The sequence below is a fragment of the Fistularia commersonii genome, chromosome 31 (assembly GCF_037954325.1).
Source record: "Fistularia commersonii isolate RoL2024-O1a breed Wild chromosome 31, RoL_Fcom_v1.0, whole genome shotgun sequence".
Lineage (NCBI taxonomy): Eukaryota > Metazoa > Chordata > Actinopteri > Syngnathiformes > Fistulariidae > Fistularia > Fistularia commersonii.
The window spans coordinates 8385043-8402255 of NC_141314.1; the positions used below are offsets into that span (position 1 = coordinate 8385043).

The 17213-nt window shown below is 45.1% G+C and overlaps 1 protein-coding gene across 1 annotated transcript in view; it reads right to left on the reverse strand.

Moving 5' to 3' along the window:
- Positions 1-210: 210 nt before the first annotated feature.
- Positions 211-17213, reverse strand: part of flt4 (fms related receptor tyrosine kinase 4) — a 44973-nt gene continuing 27970 nt past the window's right edge. The window contains exons 11-30 of the mRNA XM_086139285.1: positions 13524-13659; positions 12943-13051; positions 12108-12467; positions 11400-11546; positions 10740-10871; positions 10055-10161; positions 9227-9362; positions 8690-8794; positions 8447-8560; positions 5983-6071; positions 5729-5888; positions 5552-5646; positions 4066-4188; positions 3847-3958; positions 3497-3596; positions 3168-3273; positions 2970-3100; positions 2375-2495; positions 2162-2247; positions 211-1562 (exon numbers count right to left, since the gene is read on the reverse strand). Of these exons, the coding sequence (XP_085995411.1) occupies positions 1343-1562; positions 2162-2247; positions 2375-2495; positions 2970-3100; positions 3168-3273; positions 3497-3596; positions 3847-3958; positions 4066-4188; positions 5552-5646; positions 5729-5888; positions 5983-6071; positions 8447-8560; positions 8690-8794; positions 9227-9362; positions 10055-10161; positions 10740-10871; positions 11400-11546; positions 12108-12467; positions 12943-13051; positions 13524-13659 (2689 nt within the window). The 3' untranslated portion in view covers positions 211-1342. The remainder of the gene's footprint in view (positions 1563-2161; positions 2248-2374; positions 2496-2969; positions 3101-3167; positions 3274-3496; positions 3597-3846; positions 3959-4065; positions 4189-5551; positions 5647-5728; positions 5889-5982; positions 6072-8446; positions 8561-8689; positions 8795-9226; positions 9363-10054; positions 10162-10739; positions 10872-11399; positions 11547-12107; positions 12468-12942; positions 13052-13523; positions 13660-17213) is intronic.

Here is a 17213-nt window from a genome sequence, read left to right on the forward strand (position 1 = left end):
GAGGTGCTCAGTGTGACTCAACTCATTCGTTTGCCTCACATATCCGCGTTTACCTCCATCATTTGGTCCCATGCATCCAAGCATGTCCTCCTCCACCTCCTCCTCTGCTGATTCTGTCAACCGGTCCAAGGCCGGAACATCTTTGCAGCAAAAAAAAAACAAAAACCCCCGGCCGCACTTTTTGAAATCGACAGACACGGGAGAAGGGAGATAACTTTTCTTTATTTCTTCCCATTTCATTCGAATGCGTTCACGAGAAGGAAGAATATCTGAGTCTCTGGAATACAAAAGATAAAAATATAAATGTATGGAGAGAAAATACAAAGGGCTTGTTTTTATTGTAATGCTGCCACCCAGTGGCCAGTAAGAGAACTGTAAGGCACCTACGGACAGTCCATTTGTCAAAAGGCAGCGGAGACGCCTCAGACGGAGGTCAGCCCGTTGGGCCGAGCACGACCTCCGCCCTGCGGTGACCCGACTCCTGAGTTCCCGCCTCCATCCGAAACTGCGCCCGTCGAATGTGAACACCCGCCCGAGTTGGATTGGAGAAAAGTGTGAGCGTGTTAATGCGATACGGTTTGGTTTCGACGATGAACCCGTCGGTTTATGAGCGCTTTGGTTTTTCTCACTTTAATATGACCGCAGGGAAACACAAAACAACACGAGGGTTAAAAAAAAAAAAAAAAAAAACAATGGATAAAGGTTTCAAACTGTTCTTGATTTAAAAAAAAAAAAAATCTTGCCTGAAATGTTGGTTGTTGGCTATATTTCAGATATTAGTGGTAGTGAACAATGTTAAGCTGTTATAGTACTAAGAGTGTCATCCTGAGTAGAACTCCACCCACCGACGACAAGATAAAAACCTCCAAGTTACTTTCTACCTCGCCCTCCGCAGCTGAGCCGTCACATGATGCGTGATAGAGGTCTCTTTGTCAAGCGCTTCGTCTCGAGCCCTTCTTTTTTTCTTTTTTCACCGTTAAAATCGGAGGTGACGCGAGCCGGCCGATGGTGACCTCCGATCGGCAGCACAGGGTTCGTTGAGGTGTGCCGAGCCGAACCCTGGGATCTGATTCTGCTGCGCTAAATGTTCAGTCACGCTTTGGGGACTCTTTAAGTGAACCAGTGGTTAATGTGCTTGGAAGTGATACTTGATCTGGATAAATAATCTGGAATCTTTGATCTAAACCTCCATCTCAGGATCGACTAACTGCTGGAACATGCCTCCGTCGTGTTGTGTTTTGCCTTCAAACTCGATCTAAAATCATAAAAACGCCAGAACGAGTCCTGCAAACCTGAGCCGTCTGCTTTATAAAACCTCTCTCGGGCCGCATCCCTGGTAAGATTACACGTTGGAGGAGGCCACGCAAGGCGTGTTCGGCGGGCAGAAAAAGTCACAGAAGCCCTCCTCGGACAGGTGTCCGTACTCGTTGTTGTAGAAGGTCTGTCCCGTCAGCTGGTTGAAGAAGTTGGGACAGTGTCTCGAGCTGCCGGCGGCGAGGCTGCGCACCAAGGAGCCGTGGGAGGCGGTCAGAGGCTCGGTGCTGCTGCTGCTGTCGATGCGGCTGGAGACGGAGCGAATCAGTGACTGGGCAGTTTACGGTCAGCTGACTAGTTCTCTACAACTCTGTATCAGTAAAACCAAGTCAGGTAAAAGAATCCGGCAACAAACAAACAAACTCCCCGCCGTCGATGCTTGTTATTCAAAATAATCGGCTGTGACATGTTTTGCACCCATTTTCTGAATCTTGCTGATTTTTAAATAATTCCCGATTTATTTTTTTGACAACCTCTTGCCAATTATTGTGAATTTCTTTTATTTTTTTTCTTCCCCTTTTCGATTTATATCAGCCCATTTTTTTATTTTGATGCTTATCATTAACTACATTTTTTTCAAATTAATCTCAAATGCGAAACTAGTGTATTGAAGTTATTAATCACACAGGATCGATTGTTTTCTTAATTATTCCTATCTTTTGCCTGCATTTGGCGGTAATGCCTGAAAAAACTTTGTATAAAACAGTGAATCACATCATGAAACTTTGCTGCGTCATGGTTGAACCTTTGACGGAGCAAAACATTGGAAGACGCGACTAAATACGGGGCTTTATCTTTGTTTCTTGCACGCGTTTATCTTTTCATCTTGTTCAGGAGCGCCGCTAACCTTTTCGCGATGGCGCCTCTGTTCTGGTGCTCGATCCTCTCGAACTCCTCGGAGGCCAGGACCATCCCGCTGTCGGTCTGGTTGTCCTGGGAAGAGTTAAGCATCGTGGGGGGATTTAGCGCGCTGCCTCCTCACAGCCGCTACTTAAGTCTGCTAAATATCTAAGGAGGCAATTCTGCGAAGCAAAATTTGAAAAGAAGAGAAAAGGCCCACTTGAGACGCCTTCTGTCGGTGCATCTCCAGAGGCAACTCGTCGAACGTCTTCACTCGGGGCTGGCAGGCGTTGGATGGTCCAACGAACACAGAGCCGGCAAAAGGCACGCAGTTGTAATATCTGGAGGACAGATCACGCAGATAACGGCTGCTAGATGAGGCAGTAAGAAAACATAAACCCGAACAGAAGCCGCCGGATTCACGGTGCATTCCACAAGAACATCTCACGAAGCTATCTAGATTCTAGATTCTAGAACATGGAGGGATGTTTAGAAAAGCCCATCGAGATTCAGTCATCGGCGTTTTTCTGTGGTCTCGCACGGAAGCGGCTCGACACAAGTGCCTGAATTCACGGCGGAAAACAAGCGCAGTGATTCAGGGAGGTCCTTTTAATCAATGGACAATGAATCTCAACGCAGAAGAGAAGAAGATGCCCTAACGACACTCGCAAGAAGCACGAGGGGACTCGGTTTGGGTGGTTTTTGGGATCCGTTGATGCTAAAACGATCACAAGACCTGTTTAGAGACGAATCACGTGTTAAGAAACAACATGTATGTGTTGAAATCCAGAGTAGAGGGAGATGTGGCTCAGTACCTGTTGGGCAAAATGTTGCACGGCGTTCTGAGTTCCTCCTCGGACGGAGGGCGTGACGAGACCTGCGAGAAGCCGTCGTCCTCGGAGCTCTGGGACCGAGAGTGGGCCAGCTGGGTGAATTCCTTCCCGTCCTGAAAACAGCGAGATTTACGTCCCAGATTCGGGCCACGATGCAAAACCTCCAGCGGGGGATCTTACCGGTAGGCTGTTGTCCTGCAGCAGGTCGGCCAGGATCTGCACCAGCGCGGGGAAAGTGGGCCTCTCTTTGGGTTCACCCTGCCAGCAACCTAGCATGATGCCGTATCTACCAGTAGAGGGCAGCAGAGTCACACGGAGGATTAAACTCGACCCTGGAGTTTTTTTTTTCACTCAACAGCCCAAATTGGGATGCGTGCATTTTCTCAAGCAAGTTCACCTCATTTTGCTTTTGCTCGGACGAAATCCATTAACTCTATAAATCATGGTTCTTAGCAAAGTTTACTTTTAAGTGCGAAAGCGAGAAGGAACACATTCGTCTCCATACTAACATTTCAGGGGAGGCGGTCTCCGGTGACCTCATCCTGACCCCATCTTTCAAGCGCTTGCAGAACTCCTCATCAATCTGCACCCCCGGGTAGGGCGAGGCACCTGTGCGGCGGCAGGGGGACGACGAGGTAATCATCGATACATTTGGAGAAAGAGAAGATACAGCGCTTGTGTTGAATAACACTGATGAAGATCGACTGCGCTTCTAAATTTCAGAGCAAAAATTCAATTCGGTGCATCGATCCCCCCCGTTGGGTTTTGCAGCCGCAGAGATTTGTGCTTTTATACAAGACAATCCGCCCAGCGGTGGGCGCACAAGAAAAAAAAAAAAAAAAAGTTTTTTTTTTTTTACCCAGCGAAAAGATTTCCCAGAGGAGGACTCCGAAGGACCACACGTCACTCTGGCTGGTGTAAACTTTGTCAAAGATGCTTTCTGGCGCCATCCATTTCAGAGGCAGACGAGCCTGGGAGAATATTCAAACAGTAGAACAGAAGCCGAACAAACAGGAACACATCACAGAGTCAGATTAGCCCCCCGGGGGAGGATAATCGAGGGTTGATAATGTCTTACGTTGCCTTTCCTGACGTAGTCGGGGTCCTTGTATATGTCTCTGGCCAGGCCGAAGTCGCAGATCTTCACAATGTTGTTCTCAGACAAAAGAATGTTCCGGGCTGCAAGGTCTCTGTGGATACACTGGGGAGACACAAACACACAGTACATCATTTCCCCGCAGACAGGTGCGACGGTGCCTCGCGTGTTTGCGCGGTCACCCGGCTGAACAATACACAAACACCGGTGCCTAGTTTTCCCTCTGATGACCGGGCGAAACCTCACTTTTCACGATATGTTGTGATTTTTGGATTCTCTGTGACGGCGCGCGGCCACCGAACTATGTGTTTGTGTTTGTGCGTGTCTGGCCCGGCGCGACTGGACTGTGTCATTGCCAGCCAGAGATGCGCCATCTCTCATAAGGCAGTGAATGTGTCTGCGGGGTCTGACTGGTCTCGGAGAAGCTGTTTATAGCCATCGCTTTCAACGCTTAGCGCTAATGTTCTTTTTTTTTTCCCCGGGGACGGGGCCTAATCTCAATTATGTAAAAATGTCTGAAGATGAAGAGCAAGAAACAGTTTTGTCTAAAAGCAGCGCCACTAAAAACTTGCATCCACTGAAATGTACCGTAAATTCCGGCATAGAAGCCGCTACTTTTTTCCCACGCTTTGAGACCTGCGGCTTATTAATGGATTTTTACAGGGTTATTACAGTTCCTTCCTTCCGCCTACGCCGTCACAGTGGACGAATGAAACCGTTTCGGCAAAGCCATTCGCTGTAATTCTTCAAATCAGCCATTTTGCACTTTTTGTACACAATCCCCCCCATCATGAAAAAGACGCGCAGAAATGCATTTGATGCCGCTTTCAAGAGGAAGCGATCAGTCTGGCTGTCGAAGGAGGAAATAGGGCTGCGCGGCGTACGTTCGGCATCTTTTCTGAAATAAACATTTGCGTTATGTACCGGTAGTTGTAGATGTTCCCGTCATTTATCAAATTAAAAGTTTTCAAAAGAATCTTTTCTGTAGGATCTCGCTGCGTTAATATCTCATGTTTCAACAGGCAGACCTGTGGCTTCTAGACAACTTATGCAACTTAATTATGTATAATTTCTTTTAATAATTAGTAAGTGCGGCCTATATATAAGTGCACTCTTTAGTCCTGAATTGACGTGTTTTTTTTTTTAAATTAATTTTATGACTATGCTCTACGTTTATGATTCAAATCTAAATTCATCACTCTAGTTTCATCCATAATTAAGATACGTAGATGAATTAAGAAGATGACTTGGATCATACCCCATTAAATACGAGAAGTGAAGGGTGATGCATTGTACTCTGAGCCAGACATGTAATATCAGACCATGGATACCCCGGCGCTGATTAAAAAAATACATCATTTGTATTGGTTTTGGTTCTTCTACCTCCTCAGTGTGAATATACCAGGCCGCTGCGAAGACAAGTTAATTTCCCTGTTTTACTTCCAACTACCTGCCATCCATCACAAACCTTTCGAGAAGCCAAGAACTCCATCCCACGAGCCACTTGGAAACTGTAGCAAATGAGATCTTCTATAGTCAGAGGTGTTTTCCATAAGTCCTCCACTGGATGCAGAAAGGGAAGGACGTGCATCAGTATAATGATAAACAGAATAACCATAAATTCTAAATTCGTGCCGGCGCTCACGTTTCTCCACGTGGGGATTTGGACTGGATGCTTGAGATGACGGAGTCTGAGGACCGACAAGCGGGGAGGAGGACGGAGAAGGAGGGTGGCGATCCCTTTGGTCCATTTGTCCCGCTTCAATCATTCTTCTCACCTGGCTCTGTGTTTTTGGGGAGCGATCCTTCACGGGGGAAAAAAAGAGGACAGCGCATTAGAGAAGTTTGTCAAATTTTGCGTGGATGTATAGAAAATAATTTAATTCTGTCCATAGATACCCTGTACGGGAGGAAGAATTCTCTCTTTGCTCGCAGGAAGTTGGACAGATTGCCGTACTTGCAGTATTCCACAATCACCATCAGGGGACCTGTTGACACGATTTATACGGGTTTACTCAGCATTTGCTGTCATTTGCTGTTTTTTTCAGGAACTGGGAAAGATGCAAAGGAAGTGCAAGAAGTAATGTACAAAATCGACATTTGAATAATCGCGCAATATGACGAGTCACATTGGACACCAAAAATCCGGTATGAATTTTGCACCATAGGGAGTATATTATAATCGGTGAAGCACACACACAAACACGTATACAGGACTGTCTCAGAAAATTAGTACATTGTGATAAAGTTCTTTATCTTCTCTAATTCAATTACAAAAACAAAAATGTTATACATTCCGGAATCATCACAAATCAACTGAAATATTGCAAGCCTTTTATTATTTCAATATTGCTGATTATGGCTTACATTTAAAAAAAACTCAAAAATCCTATCTCAAAATAATAGAATATCATGAAAAAGTAATTTTTGTTTTTTTAATTGTATTAAAGAAGATAAAGAACTTTATCACAATATTCTAATTTTCTGAGACATTCCTGTTGTAGGGGTACATTTAATACTAATCAAAGCTGTTTATCAAGAATATCCCAGATAGTTCTTGCAAACTCAGAACATATGCGTCTGAAGGTAACTATCGACAGGCAAGTCCAATTCGAATCAGAAATGAAAAAAAATTCACAAAAGTAATCAATTATCGTGCCAGATAATTGGCAAGTGATAAAAGCTAAAGAAAGTTACTTGAAATTCTCAAATGAATTTGAAACGGCAGATCCCGCGATGGATCTCCTCGACGCTGCGTAACGGGAGCGTTCTTTGCTCGAAATAAAAGTACAATTGAAAGTACGAGGGCAGAAACTAATGGAGCGACGTGCTACTTTTTCCAAAGAATGGCTCTCCAAATTGCATCGAACTTCCTCGGGCAGAAGAGAATATGGTTTGGGGGGGCAGAACGTTCGTTTTGATTAAAAAGACGAGGCCACGGAGGGTCGTACGCCTAGGAAATTATTAAATTAAGTCACTTTTCATTTTCAGCACCGCGGGGGTGTCATTTCCAGGCAGGGTCCGGGATCGACTGTCAGAATCAGTTAAAGCGCGGTGTCTGGTGGCGAAGGCTTTTTATTGCCACCGGCTTTAGCCGGTTTGGCCATCTCTTCGGGACTCCTCCTAGAGACCCGGAGTTCGCAGTATTCCTGGCATGTTCACCTGGCAGGAGCCCCACGGCCGACCAAGGCCGGGCTGGATGGATGGGATAGGAATGCCTGGGCCCCCAGCAAATATCAATAGCCTTAGGGAAATATACTAAGCAGATGCAGTTGTCTCATTATTTCTTTTCAAAGGTTATAATGTCAAAAAGGCTGAATGAAAGTCGACAGCTCTGTTTTCTGGATGCTTCTAGCATACAGCGCGCTAATGCGGGAAACCAGGAAAAAATCTTCTTGTGGAGACAACGCCCCGGTGGAGCGGCAGTTCGAGGCATATTTCGGACAATTTAAAGAGTTAAAGACCTCTGGTTTAGACGTCTAAATTAGTACGGGCGGATTTTCAGCTTCGGAGTCGGAGCGTTTTCCTGACACATTTTCAGCGACGTGTGGTCGAAATTGGGCCCTAATGGCGAGAGATTCGGTTCTGAAAACTGGTGTGGAGTTTGCATGTCCTCCCCGTGGGTTTCCACTGGGTTCTCTGTGTTGCTTCCACAGTCCACAAAAAATTGACCAACTGGACGTCGGAGAGGGTGAATGTCAGTCTGTCTCTATACTATATTAATATACAGGGTTGACTGAAGATGGAGTTCTCCAAAGCTTGTCACAGCAGGCGTCTGTAAACTGTTTCTAAATGCTTATAAGTTTTCTAAATTGGGCCAAATATCTCGTGATCCATCGTTGGCCACGGCAATTCTGTTTAGCAAGAGCAAACACTAGCTTCCTTTTCAACTGTGCGTCCAGACATCTTTGTGCAGCAGGTTTCCACACTCGCCGGCCAGATCCCTCGATTGAAATTAGGGCAGGAAATTTTCAGAGGATGTCGGCCCTTTCTTGCACAAACCGCAACTCGGCGGGAAGGGTTTCCATGGTTACTAAAAGCGTATCATGGGGGAGCATTCCTTGTTTTTTTTGTTTTTTTTTCACGTGTTTTCTGGCTCATCATCGACACTGATTCCTATCTTCGCCAGCGCCGGGTTCATCCCCCCCTGATCTTCCCTACATCTTGAAGAGATACTCTCGCTCTTGCAATCACGACAATAAAACTTGATCAGGGTGTGCTTGTAGGTATCCATGACAGTCTAACTTCACCGGTGCTCTGCTCTTTGGCAGCACTCAACCATTGATTTTTCCCTCCTTGAAACCCACAGCCGAGTCTCCGTGCGCACGAGACGTCGGCTCTTTGAGCGAAAGTGTCTGCTCACCACTGGGTTTGGTACAGGCTCCCAACAGGTTCACCACGTTCAGGTGGTTGCCGATGTGAATCAGGATCTTTAACTCGGACATTAAGGCCTTGTGCTCGCTGGCCGTGGCTCCATCTGAAACGCATAAAGCGGAATGCACGTTTAAATGTATGCTTGTGTCATACAATGTATTTTTGTGAGTTGAGCAAAGCCGCACGAGAGACGAGGCCGAGGTATTTCTTTACCATCTGGAAAAAGTCTCACCCTTGAGCATCTTGACAGCCACCGTGTCCAAAGTGGTGCTGTTGCTGATGCCGTAGATCGACGCCTCTATTACCTTCCCGAAGGCGCCGTGGCCTAAAACCTTCCCTAAGTTGGCAGAACCGATGGAGAAAATATGAAACGAAAATTCACGATCACTCATGTTTTTTTTTGTGACTCCGGTCGTTTTCAATATCGGGAAAAGAGCTGTCATCCACCGTTTATACAGACATTGGGAAGAAATTAAAATTTCAATCGCGCATTTGTAAACAACCCATAAATTGCAACCGTGAACAGACGCTTGTCCTCGGGGTATTTTTAAAAACATGCTCAATGAGCACATATGTAACATCAGCGCTCCACTTGGCAGCTTTTTTCGCGGGCTGGCTGCGATCCAGGCCCGAACCATTAAGGGCTCTCGGAACGGAAAGCAAATTCCGTTTCATCCGTCAAATTGCACCATCCTCGCCTATGAATTCGCTAATGTATCCCTTCAGGTTGATTCTATTCATCCATCCATCCGTCCTACCAGTTGCTCACCCAATCGGAGCCTGTCTCGAGAAATCTCCCACTGCGAGGAGTCGTAAGGCAGGTATTCACACTGCTCATCCAGTGGCACTTCCCCCGGGTCCATGATGATGGAGAGATAGCCCGTCTTAATGTCCGCCGGGTTTATCTGAAGCGGAGCGAGGGAGCTGGTGAAGTGGGGATTTTAAAAAAAGCGGCTGCACAAGCGAAAGTCTTCGAAAACATTTCAATATAAATTTGCATGCGGAAATTCACTTCGGTTGCATATATAATGCTGGCTATGGTTCCTTTTTTTTTTTTTTTTTTTTTTTTGAATAAACCCAAAGAGACAGCAAATGAACTTCAATCAGTGTAAAGAAACGTGAGGTTTTAAACGCTAATCTTTGGATTTATCCTCCCATCCAGGATTGACCGCTTGTGCCCTTTGGCCGTCGTGAGAGCCTGCTCTTTTTGCATAATTAGGTCTCTTTCGGCAGGTTTGCGTGACAAACAAGCTCCTCTGCTGCTCTTGGGAGGCGGCCAGGGCTGCAGAAATTAGACAAAGACGGGGGAAAAAGCTATTTCATCACATCAAGGTATCTATAACCGAAAAGGCTGTATCAGGTGATTTATTGCACGACCTAGAGAGGAAGGGAAATGGTAATTTGAGCCTGATCATTTGTGCTTTTACACAAGATAATAGCAGCAATGCAGTAATTGGGCCCACTGAAGAAATCAAGCTCGCTCTCAGCTGTAATTTTCGCAGCGACTTAAAGATCAAGGAGGTCGGCCACCCGTGGAGCCGCCGCTCTGAAAGGGGGTCGAAGGGGGTGGGGGGTGGGAATAGGGGTGACCTCTGACCCGTTTCACGTTGCAAAATATGAGGATGAGCAAAGCCCAGAAGAAGATGGCGATGACCCCGGTCCCGATGAGAATCACGATCTCCACGTTGGCCTTGTCATTCGAACCTGGAAAGAAGGGAGGGAAAGACGGTTACCTTCAAATATGGGAAGGGCTCAAACCTTGCGTGTCCAAGGAGTTCTCACTGGCGTTACTCCTGTCAGACTGAGGGGGGCGGCTGTGTCACAAACAAGTTAGGGCCCTTTAACATCCTTTCATTAAATCTTTAGGCGTCGGCCAGGAGCCGATCGATGTGCGATTGCACTGCTCCAGCGTCCTCCGTGCACAGCAAATCTATGCTGCACAATAAAATAATATCCAAGCTGAATTGTAAATAAACATAACATGCTATGCATTTCATTTACTCACAGTTCAGCTTGGATTTTATTTCACGCGATGCATAGATTTGCAATCGCCGCAGCTTGGAGGGGAACGTCGAGGCCGATTGATTTGACCTGTGCATTCGAGGAACCTCCTCGTATTCATTGACGGTGAATTGTCGAGTGCATTTGATTTCAGAGCTGCTGTGGAAAAGGATGTTTGGATCGAGACCCAAACATGAGGATAAAAGTGTTTCGACTGCGGTTTCACGGTGATTTGACGTTTTAAGTCTCTCTAGTTTCGCACGGTGAAACTCGTGTCTCACCGATGACTCGCAGGGCGGCCGAAGAATTGACGCAGCCGCGTTTGTTGCAGGCGGTGCAGGTGTAAAGCCCGGCGTCTTCCTCTCTGACCCGCTGGATACTCAGCGTGCGGTTCGAATCCTGCAGCTGGATCCCTGCAAACAACAACGATGAGCGCCGCACGCATGCACACACACGTACACGCACACACAAACACCGTCACGGTTCAGTGACAATGCACATCTGTATCTTGACCGCTTCTTGTCAACTCGCACGTCATTAATGTAACAGATTTTTCAACAACATTTCTTGAAATCTTGTCGCACCTCTCGAGTCCTCTCTGTACAGCATAGTTATTATTCCGCAGTCCGGCGTGTTGAACTAAGAGAATCAGCTGCCACTCAGACCCTCCCCCTCCTCCCCCCTCTTCCCTGCCTCCATCGCCTTATCTCTTTCGGATGCAAAGAAGAGACACACGCTGAGAAACCTAATGAGTCGTATCAACTCCGCCAGGTTTCTGCACGCGTGTGTTTGTGCACGTGGACAGCAAGCGGTGGTCCTGCGCCTCGCTCTGTCGCACCACAAATGGTTTTGTTTTCGGCGCAACGGCTGGGATGCAACTCCCACCAAATGTTGTCGCGGTCGCCAAGGGAACGTAAATATCACCTCTTTTCCCCCCTCACCTGATATTTGCTGGAGAGGCTCGTGGTCTTTAAACCACAAGAGGAGCGGCAGAGGCTGGCCCTCCACGTCGCACTCCATCCGCAACGATTCCGTCACGTTCACCGTCTGGTTGGTGAGGCTGCGCTTGTATCGAGGCGCCTCCAGGGCTGCGGAGAGGCAGACGGGCCGGTGAGTGTGAAGGCAGGGCAGTCGGAGGAAGGCAACATCGGGCGCCGTTCCCATTATTCTCGCTTTCATTACCGGAGAATATCATTTGAAACGAAATGCGCATTATGTTTATTGCATAGACAGGACTCCAAGGATTTGAATGGAGGGCAGGAGTCAAAAAAACCAATCAAAATCTATACCTGCTGCCTAAGCAGTCACGCAAAGTATAGTACGGAAAAAAAAAAAAAAGACTTGAATGTGTATTTTCCAGCCCGGCAGCACATCAGCTATGGTTTCTGCCAATGCATATCGATGCCAGGCCAACAGCCAGCGCCTCGCCATTATGTGTGTGATGAGCTGCGTGGGTTCTTGTTTGTAGGTGTAAGTATGTCTAAGCCTCCAGCATCTCAGCGCCGGGGCTCCTGTGAACCCTGACTGCTTTTCCAGTAACAACTATTCAGCTATTTTCTATAATTAGACCCGGGGATGGCGGGCGAGAGTGACTAATCTCAAGGTAGCGGGTACGTCTGCGTCTGGAGCTTCCATCTCGTTTCTCTCACCTCTGACGGACATGTATCTGAACAGGCACTGCTTCTCGCCGCTCCGTCTGCTCTGAGCCTCACACACGTAATGACCCTCGTCCTGCAGCTGCACGGAGGGGCTGGTGAAATCCAGGACCCAGCTGTTTGAGGACTCCTGAAAGGAAAGCTTGCCCTGGAGCCTGACCGCGTAGAGATGCACGCTTCTGCAATCCAGCTCCTGAGGCTTGCCCTGCTTGTCCTGCAAGGCGTGAGGGTCAAGGCGGTACCACTGCAGCTGCTCGTAGGTATAATTGTCAGCGCTGCAGCTCAGGGACACCATCTCTTGCTCCAGCGGATTCTCAGATGGCTGGACGTCCACGCTGAACCCCTCGGGGATGGCTTTGGATACGGAAAGAAAGCCGAGTGAAGCGGAAGGCTCTTAAAGCGACTGCCGTTTTCACACAAAGTATAACGGAAACCTTAAATAATCTTCCTCCCCCGTCTGTCTGACATCCCTTTGAGCTAAAGGCCGGTGAGGGATTTGAATTCACCTTCAGGAGCACAAATTTTGCACGAATTGATAAATATTCCATAGCACAAAAACGAACTTTATTTTGCCGCAAAGAGTGTAATTTATTTCCTTCTGAATTTTGCAGCTCAATCTGTAACCTCACGTGCCAGAAAGACGCGCTCATTAATCAATCAGTTTGCTGCTTTAGAAAACAATGCGGTTGTGGGATATTTAAAAAAAAAAACAAATCCGCTGTAGTGGATCCACTTCATTTGTCAGAGCTGGATTAAAAAAAGATAAATTCAATCTTTTTTTTTTTTTTTAAAGAAGCGGGAGGTGAATAATCGCCCCGGGATTACTTACTGGTCACGTAGAAGTAAATCACCCGTTCGTCGTTGCCCACTTTGTTCCCGGCGGAGCATTTGTAGAGGACCGAAACGCTGGCGTTGCGAATGTGAAGCCGGCTGACGACCTGCGGGGGGAACAGAAGGTTATACGGGACTTGTCGTTCGCTGTCGTGTAACATTTTGCCGTCTGACATGCCGACGGGATATGAACTCACTCAGGTGCGAATGAAAAACACTGGATAGTGTATGTGTGTGTGTGTGTGTGCGTGTATGTGTGTGTTTGTGTCAGTCAGCATCTCCCCGTTTGCTCATGTTCATTTTCCTCGGTTTCGCCCATGCATGCCTGCATGTGTGTGTTTATAAGCAGGAAGTCTGCCCAGGAATGCTGCTCTAAATATTTCTCCTATGGAAATAGCTCTTGATTGACATATTTTCTCACAGAGCCCAGAATTGGGGACGCTTACATAAAAACCACAAATGCAATTATCGTCTTTTCTAGGTTGCGTCTAATCTGTCCTTTTTTTATATATATATTTTTTTTTTTGAAATGGAAAATGGCGGAAAGTGCAGGCCCTTTTTTTTTCCGTGCGAGCGAACCTTCTGCCGTCCGTCCACCATTTCAACCGACATCTCAACAGCCTCGATTTCATTCATGGCGCACTCCGAACAAATGTCCTGCCAGTCTTGACAGTCTGCGATCCTGTCACTCCGGCCTCTCCTGTCTCGCTGGGACCTGGAGAGAGAGAGAGGGAGGCAGACGTGTTCATGACATCTCCCCTCATTGACATGCAGAGCGGAGCGCGGGCGCTGGGGGGAGAATTCAGAAGCACATCAAACCAGACATCCTGAGGTTTTATGAGTTTTTCCCTTTTTTTTTTTTTTTTTATTTCAGATCCAAGCATCATGTTGCATCTCAAAGCCATACTCGCTAAATGACCCGACGGGAGAAAAAGAAAAAAAAAAAATAGAATCGGCTGTGCGACAATGTTAACACCGTGGCGGAATTAATGAAACATAAAATGTTGCTCGGACGTTTTTCTCCTCAAGCCACCGTGAAGCTTTTCCATTAGCAGAAGGTGGCCGGGGTCACTGCACTTTGCTCTCTCGCAGACTGTATGATGTATAATTCAAGAATATGATACTTTTATGAGCAGGCTTTTTTTGAATTAAAAAGTTTTCTGCCCTATTGTCCAAAATGACCCAGCGGGTCATGTCGTGCAGTTTGCTGAATTAAGAATTGGAGTTCTTTTTAGTCACAGATGGCGCACGTCCCTGGATTTATCCAAATATTTTAGTAATATCACAATGCCTGAGTTTAAATATGAATATAACTATTGGGTTCCCCCCCCCCCATTCCTTTTGTGCTTCTTGCATCTCTTCCAGGCATTTTTATGTCCTCCCATGTCTTTTTCTGTATGAGTCCACCCCGTTCTCCAGTAAACAGGCTTCACCTGTCTCCTATCAGAGCGTTCATTCATTTATTCTTTCATTCATTCATGATCAACACCCCTTGTCCTGCACGCAGGGTTTCCCGTCCCAGCTGTCATTGCATGAGAAGCCATGACAGTTTGATTAGCAGTTTGTCCACCTCCCTGTAATTCTCATCTTTCTTTCCTGTGATTAAATAATACCCGCTGCTCGTCATCGAGGCACCACCTTGACGACGGCGTCGTTCTTAGCGTCGCATCCAATCGACCTCTCCCCGTGTGATGGTAAGAATACAGACGAAAAGCTTTTTTAATTCCGATAATTCGTGTTCCCTTATATATTAGTCTGTTTGTTAAATATATATATGTTATATATATATATAATTCAAACTCATTTGGTCAGCTTTTCAGTAAAAATGTATTAAAAGCCAGGAGCAGATAAAGGCATTAAAACTTTTAACTGCTTTTATATATATACATATTTATAAATGCTAATATATATGTATATATATATATATATATATATATATATATATTTTTTTTTTTTTTTTTTTTTTTTAATTAAATCTCATTTGGTCAGCTTTTCTGTAAATATTTCACATTTTTTAAATTCCGGGAACAGATTAAGCCATTTAAACTTTTTAATGTTTATATATATATATATATATATATAGATGAATGAATAAAATGCTTATATATAGTTTTTATATAACTTTTTAATAAAAAAAATTAAGTATATGTATGGGAAAATAAATAAAAAAAATTTTTTTAATTTTTTTTTTTTTTCATTAAATCTCATTTGGTCAGCTTTTTGGTAAACATTTATAATGTTTATTAAATGCCGTGAGCAGATTAAGCCATTCAAACTTTTAAACACTTTTAAAAGTTCCACCCTTATATCTTTATACCGTGAAGCTTGGACAGTCTCAACGGGAGTTGTTATGTCAGATCTTCAAACACACTTTGACCGGCACTTTTATGTCAATTGGAAAATATGTGACACGGAGGATAAACATTGAAAAGACTCTGTTGAGAATCAAAGGTAGTGTTTTTTTAACCCCCTTCTTGGGAACAACACCACTTGAATCGCCAACGCACAACAAGTCGTTTTGACCCGCGTCTTACCATCAAATTCAAGAGAGGAAATTCAATTTGCGAGACAAAGCGAATGTCAGCAGATTCATGCCTAAGCCAGTTTCCATGAAATGTCACAGCCATGTACATCGACCGCCGCCATTGTGCGGTTTCTGCCTCCTATATGGACGTGAATTAAACATGGAAAGGTCAGGGGAACAGTAATAACTTGCAAAATGAAGCTTTGGCAGAGAGAATACTGGCAGCGCCTTAATATTGAAAGCATATTTACCACACCTAGAGTCAAGGGAATGGAAATAACTAAACCCCAGGACGCATTGCCATCTATTTATCATATCAGTGATTTCGGTGGAGATGGAGTGGAGGACATGAAGCCATGGGTGATGCCTTTCGCCTTACAATAAGAGACTGTCTGTTTTTTTTTTTTTTTTTTGTCTAAATCTATATTTGTGTGATTTATAACACCCCGATATCCCGACTGCAGCTGACACATAAATAAGTCTTTCTTTGTCTGCGGGCGTGTTTTTCTCATGGACCCGGGGGAGCGGGACCACAGAGTGAAGGCGTGAAAGTAATACGTGATCGTACTGCAATACGGCAGCTGCTTGTCAATCTCTCCGCCGACGGACGTCCTCCAAGTTTTGACCGACTGCCGTCCCCTTCGAATCGTTTGGGTGTTTTGCAAACGTCACCTATGACCGAAATGATAATCTTCCAACCGTTCATTTAGTCATTTTCAAATCCACTTATCCTGCACTCAAGGTCGCGGGGGGGCCGCAAACTTCTCCCGACTGTCATTGGGCGAGAGGCGGGGATCGCCCTGCACCGGCCGCCTGTCAATCACAGGGCCACATATGGAGGCATACGGCCTTTCACTCCCTTATTCACATTATATACAGGACTGTCTCAGAAAATTAGAATATTGTGATAAAGTTCTTTGTCTTCTGTAATGCAATTAAAAAAACAAAAATTATTTTTTCATGATATTCTAATATTTTGAGATAGATTTTTTGAGTTTTCTTAAGATGTAAGCTATAATCAGCAATATTAAAATAATAAAAGGCTTGGAATATTTCAGTTGATTTGTAATGAATCCAGAATGTATGACATTTTTGTTTTTTTAATTGCATTACAGAAGATAAAGAACTTTATCACAATATTCTAATTTTCTGAGACAGTCCTGTAGAGATATAACTAACTTCTGGTTGTTGCACGTGCAGCGTCAGTGCAGACATACGTCGCTCGAACGCTGTCAAACACTCCGCTGTTCATTTCTGAACCTTTACAGCTGATTACTTTACATAGTGGACAGGAGGCGTTTAGTTTTTTTTTCTTCTCCTTAAAAACAGCTTATAAAGTTACATCCTTCAAAAAAAAAAGACATATTTTTATTAGATAAAATGATTATATCCTGTTTGTAATATATCTTTTCAAATGACTTATGGTTATATCCCTGTAGATATATTTTGGAGTAAAATCAGTGACCACCCACTCATGTTCGGCGTTTAATTGCAAATGCATTTCATTTTAATTCCAACCCACAGTGTGTCGGGTTTTAAAACATATTTAACATCCAACGGATGTACTTTCCTTTTATTTCTATCTCTTCCACTCCCTCTCTACCTGTCTTTTTTTTTTTTTAGATCCACCTCCACTTCTATTTTTCCATCAATGCTTTTATAATCTCTTCCCTCATTCGGATCCAGTCAACCCTTCTCCACGCTGACCTCCTTGTTACACGCCGACTCTGATACCCTCCTTCCCA